At 45.6% G+C, this 11,988-nt stretch overlaps 1 protein-coding gene across 5 annotated transcripts in view; it reads right to left on the reverse strand.

Annotated features, from left to right (window-relative positions):
- Positions 1-11,586, reverse strand: part of LRP3 (LDL receptor related protein 3) — a 29,586-nt gene extending 18,000 nt beyond the window's left edge. The window contains exons 1-2 of one of the 5 annotated variants that reach the window (XM_074839916.1): positions 10,936-11,586; positions 5,715-5,762 (exon numbers count right to left, since the gene is read on the reverse strand). In XM_074839916.1, coding sequence (XP_074696017.1) covers positions 5,715-5,762; positions 10,936-10,999 — 112 coding nt within the window. In that variant the 5' untranslated portion in view covers positions 11,000-11,586. Of the gene's footprint in view, positions 1-281; positions 688-5,714; positions 5,763-8,719; positions 8,953-10,935 lie in introns of those variants that run through there. The other 4 variants (XM_074839918.1, XM_074839919.1, XM_074839920.1 and 1 more) reach the window with 4 other exon arrangements.
- Positions 11,587-11,988: the final 402 nt, after the last annotated feature.

Consider the following 11,988-nt stretch of genomic DNA (forward strand, 5'->3'; position numbering starts at 1 on the left):
TATTATTGTTAATGCTTTGCCTAATCAACAATTCACATTATCTACAAGAGCTTTCATCAATTCCTGGGGATTGCAGACAGACGAGAGTCAACAATTTTATCCTTTTACTGCTTTCTTCCCTGCCTTGGTTATTAATTAAGACACCCACTCTAAGTGTAGGTAAGCATAACCTGCATTTCAATGCAGGACCAATCAATAACCTTGTATGAATCTACCAAAGGCTACAATCAATATTACTGCATGGATCTGCCAAGAGGACGTAATACAGAATTCCTTCTTACCAGTTTCCCAAAGCCAGGGTATTTCACCCAGTGACTGAAGAAGATCCATATTCAATGTAAAATACCTAGAAGCTCATTTTGTTGTAACATGTTCCTGGACATGTTGTTTATTCTCCTAACCATATGACAGACCTGAAGAGTTTGTAATGGTTAAAAAAAAAAAAAAAAACAACAAAAAAGAAAAAAAAAGTAAACTGGACTCAAATATTTTATTGAACATTACTAAATACTCTAAATTCCTTCCGAACTCCCATAGATAGGAGAAATTTTCCAGACAGGGAAAGGAGCAAACAGGGCTAAATAAAGCTCAATATTTTCAAAGCACTTTCAGATCTTCCTATGAAAAAGAGCAGGCCAATTAAGGCTACATCAAATACTTATAATTTGTAATTAAGCAATTCAAAAATGAAAGTGAAATGTTCCAAGGACAAGTGGGAAAGCTGTTCTGATGGGAAAATGTACTCTCAGCAGACTATAAGAGGGGAAATTCTGTGTAACGCAATAGCTATTCTGAACATTCTCCAAAAATATTTTTAAAACTATTTTTAAAACAAATGACTATCTAGAGCATGACTCGTGGACTGCAGCTAAATATTCCAATTTTTGACAGAAGCTTACTTTCTTGTAGCTTAAAAAGGTGGCAAGGAAAAAAAAGGTCGCCTATACCTCAAGTTTCCTCATATGCATACATGTCCAAATATACCATTTTATAAATCTCAGATTTATACTACTGCTTGAAATTCAGCCACATAAATGCATCATTTTCAATTCACAGTCTGGATCAGATTTAGCTGCACTGGAGGGATGGGGTGAAGATGTGCCTGACTGCAATCAAGTCAGGTGGCACGGCTGCCTGCCGAGCTCCTGGCTGGGGCTGGGGCCAGGCTCCAGCATCCCCCCACCAGCAAATCTGTGCCTGGTGCTATTCTGTTTGTTCACAGTAAGCACTTTTGAAGTCAGAGCCACAGGAATATAAAAAGCTTGAGGTAACTTACCTGGGGCAAAAACATGTAAAAAGCCATCATTTTTACTCTCCAAGCAGGGCATTCCACTGAAACATGTGCATATAACTCCTACTAGTTTCAAAGGCCACAAAACCATACAGAATACATAAATACATTAAAACGTCTATTTTCCAAATAAATATTTTGCAGTAAAGCAGTTACCAAAAACAAGAACATTTTTGTTATCACATTTTTGAAACTAGAGACGCTCCACGCTAGATGCTGGCAAAATACTGAGATGCAGATGCAATTACAGAATTATAAAAGCAAATGTAAGATCCACAGGACTTTTCAACTCTAGTTCTCAGTTTGTTTAGGTCTTTAAATGTGCTCCTCCACACGCTTGTCACTGCATCAACGTATCATAGCAGCATAAGAGGACCTAGCTAGAGCTAGCAACCACATAAAAGGAGCCGGAAAGACTGCATTTCTTAACTGTCAGATTACTAAAACTTCTCAATGGGAAGGAAATAGAATGCACAAAGCAGAAAGAGCAAATACACCCGACAGAACTATCCAGAGGCTTCCAAGCAACAGCTCTGCAAATATTTCTGTTCCCCTTGTACCAAGCACTGTTCTGGATTAATATCCCTTATTCATATTATATGCATTAGAACAGAGAACAGAATCATAATCACACAAAGCTTATTTTACTTTCCATTCTGAGGAAGTCCCATTGACACGCTGATGACTCCGCATGAGCACTTCCACCCGCACATTCATCAGTGCAGTTAAGCAGAGCTTTTACTCTCCCAAGTACTTGTTTCTCAGTTTTAGAAAGTATTTACAAAGATTCTGAGCAATTGTTATTTGAAGCATGCCAGCTTCTTTGAAGTAACATTGCTAGCATTTTTTCTTTTGCAATGATGTATAGTTTCCTAATTTGTAAGCAGTTGATCTGATGTAACATGACAGTTCAGGTTCTCAATAAAAAATACTTTTTCTTATTAACACTGCACATCTGCTACAAACGTGGGTCACAGAAGGAAGAATGGACAAAAGAAAAAGATTTCCTGTTTTAACAGAATTGTAGCTGTGAAAATCTAAGGACATAAGGAAGGTAAGGGCCGCACTGACACTATATACCATTTTGGGCAGTTCACCTGGCAATGGTCATTGTTGCTCAATATTTTCCCATGGCTTTACTCCTCAGACATACAAGCAGTTCAGACTTGCCCTACTCAAAATTAAAAGGACAACTGCTTTGCTCTTACAAAGGCTCCTGATTTCAATGGACCACTAATCTGAGTTCATATTGCCAAAACACAATTACACTATTTTAAGGATATGTCCACAGTCCCCTAAACCTATTGGAGCAAACTGGGGAGACACACCCATCCACCCCCCAAAAGTACTATTGTGTTTATCCAAACCTCACTTAATTGCCTTATGCTTCTGATGCCTTTCAGTTCCCACCAACGCTCATTACTATGGTATTTGCAATATATCACTAGATCTCCCTCCTAACCAGTCACCTGCCTCTTTACTCTTTGTGCACTGACTGCTGTGTAGTAGACAAGGTGAAGTATCTGAGCGTTGCTTTTAGCAGTTGTTCTTTCACCTATATAAATTTTGAAATAAAAGTCTCTACTAAACAAAGCCTTCAGTGCTGGCAACAAAACAAAAACCACCCAAGGGCACAATTTCATACTGTTGGGGTTTTGGTGACAATAAAGGGGCACCACTTCCCTCCTCAGCTCCTGGCCATGAAGTTTGCAGAATCACATACATGTATAAGTATTGTGTTATTAAGTTGGGCTTCAGCAAGACAGTGTGATTCCTTAAGGAAAATAAACAAAAGCCTTTTCAAATTGCCAAAACATCTAAAGGAAAGGGAAGTCTCTAAATAGAAAGGTACAGTCCTGGATTCTGAAGGCCTCATCATCAACAACAACACACAAGAAGAGCAGTGACAACATTTTTTCAACAATTCTCCTGTAACTTTTTCTGCAGCCTTTCTGCACAAACCCAGAAGAAAAGTGAAAACCCAATTTACTAAAAGTCCCAAAGGGCTTACATTTTACACATTTAGAATTACTGAAGAAATATTACAGAATACCAATCCCTGGATTGGCAAACCAACCCACCAAAAATCTTACTGAGATGGTGCTTTTAAAAAGGATAAATTCTTAAGACAGACAATAATGAATCTTTCATAGATTAAAAAAAACTTTAAACAAATGCCAGAAGAGGTTTGAGTTCAGAAAGTTTCTGTCAAGCAGGCATAAATCTTAATGAGGCTCTTTCTGTAATAATCAAATGGATTTCTTCTACCATAAACAGCAGAAGATTCCCCCTACCAGTTAAATATGCCACAAATACTTGCAAGAAGTTTTGGAAACTTCAAAACTTTACATGAATAATATTACTCCTATTTTTGCAAAAGCAACTAGAACAGAACAGACGTCAAGCTCCACCAGAGGACAGCGCTGGGGGCACTAAACTGTGCAGGAATAAATTTTCAGACAATCCCAGTAGAAAATAAATCCTGCAGTTTCACACTCTTCTGCAATGCCCCAGGGTCTGCCCCAGCCCCAAGGGACACATCCCAACCATCTGCTCCAGGATAAAGGATGGTTTGCACCTGCCACAAGGAACCTTCTCTGAAAACCAAATGCTTGGCAATATACCCTTCCTCAGTAGCTATCTCAGCGTCAGCAGGAAACTCCCCCCAAGTTCTCCAAATGCTCCCTGAAGGAGGGCTTGCACACATTGCTTAATGCAGATCCTTTATGCCTGTGGAGAGAAAAGGACTTAAGACTCCTTTTCATTTTATCCAGTCTCCAGCAGGCTGCTTCTGCCCCTGATATCAGAACCAGCAAAGGCACAGCCCAAGGGTTCAACTCACTGATATGACAAAAGCTGAGCTCGCACTCCGCTGGATCAACAGGCTGAACTGGCTCAAGGCAAGCCTGGGAAAAGGGGGCTCAGGGGGAGGTCTGCTCCCTGTCAGCAGCAGCAGCTTTTCTGGCTTAAAGTTGTTGTACAATACAGCCAAGATGGTGACTCGACCTGCATTCTCCAGAACTCATTATTTCTGCTATTACTAGCTTTCTGAAAAGAAACCACACTGCACCTTATCATGGAGATCAACACTGTAATAAGCTGCTTTGTCAGGATGTGTTTTAGGACAGCAAGCATTCCTCCCAACTTTTATCAGGGCTCCTAAGGAACATCATCTGCCTTACAACTGCACTATCCTAACCTGTTACCCTCCAACGCACAGGTAAGAGAAGCTACACGTGGATCACACTATTGCAATGACCTTTTATGATCATTTTTCTCCCCAGCTCCAGTCATGCTGTCAGGAGACAAAGTAACTCAAAACTATATCAAGACAAGAAAACATGAAGGCTACAGTACTCTGAGGTTTTCAGAATACTTGAAAGAATAAAAGCCAAATGTTACAACTCTCTCTTTCTAGCAAAAGAACAGCATTAGAAAGCAGCTGAGCCAACTGGATGAAGCATTATATACTTCAGACCGAGGCAGTATCACCAGTCTAGGCCAGCATAATTACTCAAGTTACACTTTGTAAACTCATATACCATACAGCAAACGGATGGCAAACCCCGTGAAAAGCTAAAGAACCACACAGGCAGAACAGACTAGGACATAGACGACATTCTGGACTTTCTTCTAATGAAAAACCATAAATACTGTGTTGCAAGCAACACACGTCCTATATGGTTCATCCACACTTCCCCTAAGCTAAATTTAAGGAAGTTATCTAATCATAAAATTACTACCTTTTACTGATTTAAACCTTCTCTCAAACCCCCATGTTGACTTGAACGCTCAAGCTCCCACATTTATCAACCCACTGCCTTAGAATTATTTTTGTGTTTTCCCATTCTGTTTCCTCCTGTTTCCCTTATTTGGTTTTTCTGTTTTAATTTAGGTTGCAACCTCTTTGGGCATAAAGTATGCCTGCCAACATGACTGTGGATTGACAGGCACAAGACGGCTCTTATCACTAAAGAGGACCCTGACTGCAATGTTCCCATAACGTCAGTAAGTCACAGTACTGCTATAGAGAAGGAAATTACACCAAGTGTTGCAATTCTGGTTGACTTTACACTTTGACATTCACGAGGCATTTTTAACATTCTTGTTTTAGCTCCCCAGGGTATAGGCCACTGTCCCTGGCTTGATATTCCCAGGCACATTTCCTAAACACTGAGTTTTCCCCTCAATATATCAGCACATACTATGACCTTAGCCTCAAACTTACAGTTTTTTCCTAGCACAGTGACACTGATGGAGTCTATAACCCCAGGAAGACTTAGAAGTCCTAAACTTCCTAAAATGTCATTGTTACTCTCTCTCAAACAAAGGTCATATTGTTTTGTTAAAAGATCTCTTGGCATGGGGAAGACAGCAACGACTCAAAAGAACAGTAAATGCAAATAAGAAAAGTATGTCTTACCTAATGAGGTAACAGCACTTTCTATTTTCCCAGTCAGGAAGAGATTCACTGTGTAAAGACAGAAAAATAATGTTGATACAGGTTCCAGTGGCACGGGGTGTCAGCCAGTTGTTAACCATTTCTAGGTGTTCGCTGGGGTGTTAATATAAATACACCGCAGACTTCCAACAAGAACTTTGCTTATCTACACAGGCAAGTCAACTACTATCCTTCACTGTAGCTATAAAAAAATTCAACACAATGTCAGTTTAGCATCTATCAAATATGCTACCAAAAGAAACAACTGCCAATCTATTCTAAGTTGCCTTCTGCAGCATTTTTTTTTATTTGGGGAAGACAGAACAACAATTATACTAAAACATTCATCATCACAGCTAGTTACTTTACCTGCTTAAATGCAACTAATAAGATTATTATCTTTAAATATGTCCCCTCTGAATAAAGCAAAGTTTGCTCCTCTCAGGTAAATGTCACCTTGAAAATAAACCGCTAAAGCTAACATGATTACCTTGACTAATTAAAGGCAATGAAGTTTTCAAAAAGGTCCACTGGTAAAATCAAAACAGGATGAGGCGGTGCTTGCAACACACACCTGACTTACAAATTAGTCTTCAAATACTCTTCACTTTCTCAGAAGTCTCCTCTCACAGTATATACCATTAGAGTGATCTGGTAAGAGTAGTTATTGCCAAAAAAAATTTCTCCTGTCATCGTTGCTCCAGAGGTCAGCATTAACATGTAGTATCATATCAGACTCCCCATATATTCTTTAAGGCACTTCTCTAAGAATTACAGCATATTTCACTAACTGCTCTCATTTTAGCAGTATTCTATAATCTACAAAGACAGCCTATTAATAAAATGACAAATATTTAAATGAATTAGAAAGGTTTAAAAGGTTACCAAAACTTAATTTACAACATCCCAGCTCAAGCATTCACTTTGGCTTTATTTTGCATGTGTTAAGTCTTAAATCTTTTTATAGTCAATCTGTTGGCAAGCATTTGTAAAAAACATCATTAAAAAATGAACAATAGGAGAAGAGAGGAAGAGAAACTGTCCCTGTTCCCAACAGTCACTTGGGAAGCTGCTGACAATTAACACTATTTATGTCTCAGAGTAGCATGTACAAGTGCGGGCCACCATTGTCTTAGACACCGTCCAAACACATCACAAAACAATGACCCTTGCCCTGACCACCTTCTGGTATAACTTAAATCAGCACAAGAGGAAAAATATACCTAGAACTGAAGGGGTGGAAATAGAAAAGCTAAAAATGATCCCTTAGCTTGCCAGTTTGAGCCCAGTCAGTTTTCAGTCAGTGGTGGATCTGAACTATCACCGAACTGCAGCAGGCCAGGTGCCTGAAGCAGTCCTTTCCTGACTTAGGCCTGGATGTCCACAACTTGGACTTTCTCCCTCCTGAAGCCAGAGCCCCAAGAGCTAAATGCAGACAGCCATTTCGGCAGGCGCACAGACTGCTACAGACCTCAGGCTGAGGCCAGGCCCCACAAACCAGAGAGAACGACTGCTCCTGGTGTCACCCGTCACAGAGGACTTCAGGGTACTACCGCAAGGGCAGGGACTTCTAGCTCCTTCCGAGGGGCTGCAGGATTGAGCTTTTAGTAACGCACAAGGGAAGAAGTGCATCTAAATGTCAGCATACGTACGCTGTGGCTTGAGAAGAAGCAGGCCTGAGCTGCAGATTTGTGTTAATCAGCATTAACACGATGTTCAAAGGACCTTAACAGCACTGATTTTATTACATAATTAATGTAACATTTGTTATACGATAACAACACATGACATGTAATTATTTCCCCTGTTTCATGGCACCAGCTTGCTCCAATAGGTCAGTAAGCACACCTAGGAGCAACACTACCATCCTGTACCAGGAAACAGCTCAGCTCCGTTAACTCTCGCTCTGTGACAGAGCAGCACGTCCGTTTGTGACAAACCCTGGATCACAGAAATAACGGCGACACAACATTTTCTCACACTGTATTAAAGCACCACTATTCCTGTAACCATAGTAATATAGTCATAAAGACTGAGAAGAAATTAACCAGTGATTAAGTCACAAATGTAATTTCATTAAAATTAAAATATTTTGTTTTGCTCCAAAGAAAGTACATGAATATACTCTGCATAACTATTATCACCACAACTGAAGGGAGTGTTTGAAAGTGGGCTGTATGGAAATGTTCGGGTCTGTACTACAATTCTACAATCTTTCTTCCCATTTCCTACCCAAATCTTCACGATGGCCATAACAGAAGACGAGCTCCCAAGCAGGGGTTCCCTCGCATGGCTGATGAGGGGCCCCTGTGCCCTTTAAATGGAAATAAGTAGCATGAGGACAAGGGGCGTGACAGAGTGGAATTAGCTGACTCTGAGACACTTTACTTTCTTCTGAGGACTGTTAAGGAGACAGCCCTAGTTTGCTACCAGAAGGACAGTTATAGGGAGCTTTGCACATCAGCCCTGGCAGATACCTAAGAAAGACAACCCCCAAAAATGCTCTTTTACCTCTGCAAATGCAAAACATCTATTGGCTGCTGTTGCAAGTCCTTTGCTCTCATTTTCAAACTCTTTCACACTAAGTCAGCAGTCAAGAACAGTTCTTTAAAATAAAGTCTAAGTTTCACATCAGGTACTTTCCCCAGTGACTGAGTAAGCTTACGATTTCCAGTATCTGTTCTCCTCACTCTCAGTCTCACTCAAGACTGTCAAACCAAGACACAAGAGCACTGTAAACCAGCATTTTCTGAAGCACTCAGCTCTCAAAAGTGTCAGAGGACCTAAAGAAAGAACAGCCATTCCCTGATGGTCTCCTTGTCTCTTATCAAACCAAAATCTTGTCAAAATAAAAATAGGTGAGAGACTAGAGATATATTAGAAAGTTTTCTAGACGCTCTTTTTCTTAACTGTAGGGCAGAGTTATGGGAAAGCCAGAAAAAACAGAAGCAGTTCAGTTGGCTTGAACTCCATGTAGGAAACTTTACCGTGCCATTCATTTGGATTGCTAAATAAATCTGAGGGTGAGGTTTTCAGCTGGGAAAGTAGTTATTTGGATCAAAAGGGAAATTTACATCTTGGTACCTCTGAACCAAATGACAGCTACCAGGCTTTTCCCACAGCCAGAAGGAGAGACATCAGCCTCGCTGTTTTGATTACTTCCTATTTGATAACTTTCTATGGCCTCCAGAATTTCTCAAGAATGAGAAACAAAATGGCCTCGTGAAAAAGCAGTTGCAACAAACCCAGTTCAATTCTTTGGAGCAGCAGTTTACAGATGAGGTCACATACAGCAATGGTCAGTGGCAGTGAATTGATACAGACACCGAACACCTCCTATAGCCTACAGAAAAACAAAAAGTAAAAGAAAAGAATGGCAAGAAGCAAGAAACAAAAATGAGATCAAAAGGACAGACAAGCAGGAAGTAAAATCGAAAAATAGTTAAAGCAGCAGCATTATATTCTTATGGGTTCACTGAAGCAGAATACCTTACAAGCTTCCCACCTCCTGTGTTTCCCAACTTCCACTACTGTCAGTTGTTCAAGGAATAGGAATAAGACATTCCCACTGATAAGAAGAGCCAGACAGTGAAATTCTAGAAGTCATAGAAAGCAGAAATCTACTAAACTTTCAGCCTGGCATTACCCACAGCTAAATACAAGAGGAGTTCTCTCTTAAAACTCTGGAGTTTACTTAATCTTCTATTATCTTATTAGTCATTTTAATAACCACCATGCTATTTCTGTTAAAAGCTTTAACGAAGGTCTGACTGAGCCACAAAAAAAATACCCAAGAAATTCAGAGATGCGGTGGAAACTTGTATCCTTCTCTAACTTTAAATAAACAGCGCAGCAGACATTATCCTCATGCTGTGCACATCTCTGACATCCCTTTAAGTCTCCGCAAAAAAAAGTTGTACTAGCTAGAACGGATGTTCAAACTGGTTTGTAGTTTAGATAGCTTTTTACATTGCACTTCCGTTAATTAAAATAGATACATTTGAAGTAACCAGAGCAGCTTTTAAACTTCAACTTCCTACATTTTTCTAGGCAGCACTGATGTTAAAAAAACACTTTTACAAAAATAGAACGAGCAGTCTGGCCAGATACCCATTTCTGATCATTTATGTAATGAACACTGTGATTTGGGATTATTAAAAATGAACTCTGATCCACTTTATTAGCAAATAGCTGCGGTTTCAGTACATGCTACTTGGAGGAGCTGTAGCAGTTTACCAAACAACTGTCAGGAGAGTTCAGAGCAGCCCCGGCACCGCTCAGCTGCACACAGTGCTTCTGACGACGCTGCTCCACCAGAATCTTTCGGCAGCACGCAGGAACGGAGCAGTCAGCTTTAATAACTCCCAATTTCTACGTGCCCCTGTTAAATACACAGGGCCTTTCGCTCGCTCATTCTAGTCACAGGCGTCAACGCTTCTCCCTGACAAAAAACATCTTCCCTGACAGAAAGGGCTGACAGACTGGAAACCAGTAATACGCTTCATCACGTTGCCATAACTTAACACCTGCTGCGAAGCAGAGCGGAGAGCAATTGCTTCAAGCAGAAGGGAGGGAGGAGAGCAGAATATGGCAGAGAAACGGCAGGGTGGGGGGGTGGGGGGGGGGAATGTTTTTCCACCCTGCCACTCAGAGAAGTGACAGGCAGGCGAGAAACGCGACCGAGCGCCGGGCAGGCAAGGCGGCACCGCGGGCAGTTTCGTAACCGCCCCGGGAGCCGCTGCCCGCACCGCGCCGCACAAGAGTTAAAAGTCTGGAGAAGGCACCGGTCATGTCTAAACTTTTTTTTTTTTTTTTTTCCCTAAACGCTATGCGGGGTTACCGTAGCGGCTTCAAGGCGAAGGACAAAACGCTGGTTTCCGCAGGGAGCGGGCAGAACTCCGCTCAGCCCCGCCGCCGCCGGGGAGCGGCCGGGCACGGCGACCCGGGAGGGCGCCCTGAGGGACCCGCGGCCGCGCCGCCCCCCGCCCTGTTAGAAAGCGGAGACGGCACGGGCGGGGAGGAGGGGGGGCCTATCCGCCGGCCCGGTTTGGTGCGTCGTCGTCCTGTCCCGCTCCCCCGCCCCGGTAACTTCCCGCAGCGGACGAGGGGGCCCAGCAGCCCCGCCGCAGGTGCCCGCGCCGCCCCCCGCCCCGCCGTGCCCGGACATGCCCGGCCGCGCGGCAGCGGCGGGGCCGGCACTCACCCAGGCAGATGGCGGTGAGCGGCGCCAGCGCGCCCTGCCGGAGCTCCGCCGCCGCCTTCTCCATGGCGGGTCGCCGCCGCCTGCCCTTCAGCGCGGGGGGGAACCACGGCAGCTCCGCGCCCGCCTGGCCTCTACGCCGAGCCGCGGGAGCCGGCGGCGCGGCCAGCCTGCGGTGCCCCCGCAGGCCGGGGGGCCGGGAGTGGCGCGGGCGCCTGCCGCCGCCGCCGCAGCCCCATGGCCGGCCCGCGCTGCCCGCCCCGGGGCAGGTGGAGGAGGACAGACCGCAGCGCCGCCGCCGCTCCGCCGCCGCTCCGCCGCCCCACGTGACAGGCCCGCCGTGCAGCTGCGGCGGCCAGGCCGGAGGGCGAGGGGAGCGCCGCCCCGCTCCGCGCCGCTCCGCGCCCCGCCGCTCCGCGCACACCTGAGGGGCCGCCGCGAGCCGGCGGGCGGCGCAGGCGGAGCGCGGCCCGGGGCGGAAGGGCAGGCGAGGGCCGAGCCCGCCCGCCGCAGCGCCGGGCTTCCTGTCAGGCACCGGGCGCCCCGCTCCCGCCTCGCCCCGGCCCCCTCCGCCATGGCGCGCCCCGGCAGCGACGCCGGGCTCGGGGCCGGCGGCGCAGCGCCCCGCAGGGGGCTGCCCCACCGCCGGGCGGGCTGCGGGCAGCCCGCGGCCCCATGGCGGGAGGCCGCGCCCAGCGCCGCCGCGGCCCGCCGGCCCCCCCTGCCGGGGGAAGCGGCGCGGGGGCGGGCGGAGCTGCCCCCCGGCCGCCGCCGGGCCGGGGGAGCCGCCCGGGCCCGGCCGAGCCGCTGCGTCCTCTGCGGGCAGGGCTGGCGCCGAAGCTGCGCCGCGGGGCCGTGGGCGGCAGCGGGGGCTCCGGGAAGCGGCGGCCGGGGCTGCCTCCTCCGCGGCCCGCCACAGCGAACGCCTTGAAGGTTCAGAAGGGGCCGTCAGAGGTAACGTGCACAGGGAGAGGAGCCTCCTTGCAGCTCGGCTGGTCCCCGGAGCTCTCCGCTGCCCTCAAAGCAGGCTGCGGGTCACGCGGCCCAAGGGATGGG

This window comes from Strix aluco, chromosome 14 (genome assembly GCF_031877795.1).
Source record: "Strix aluco isolate bStrAlu1 chromosome 14, bStrAlu1.hap1, whole genome shotgun sequence".
In the NCBI taxonomy this organism is placed as follows: domain Eukaryota; kingdom Metazoa; phylum Chordata; class Aves; order Strigiformes; family Strigidae; genus Strix; species Strix aluco.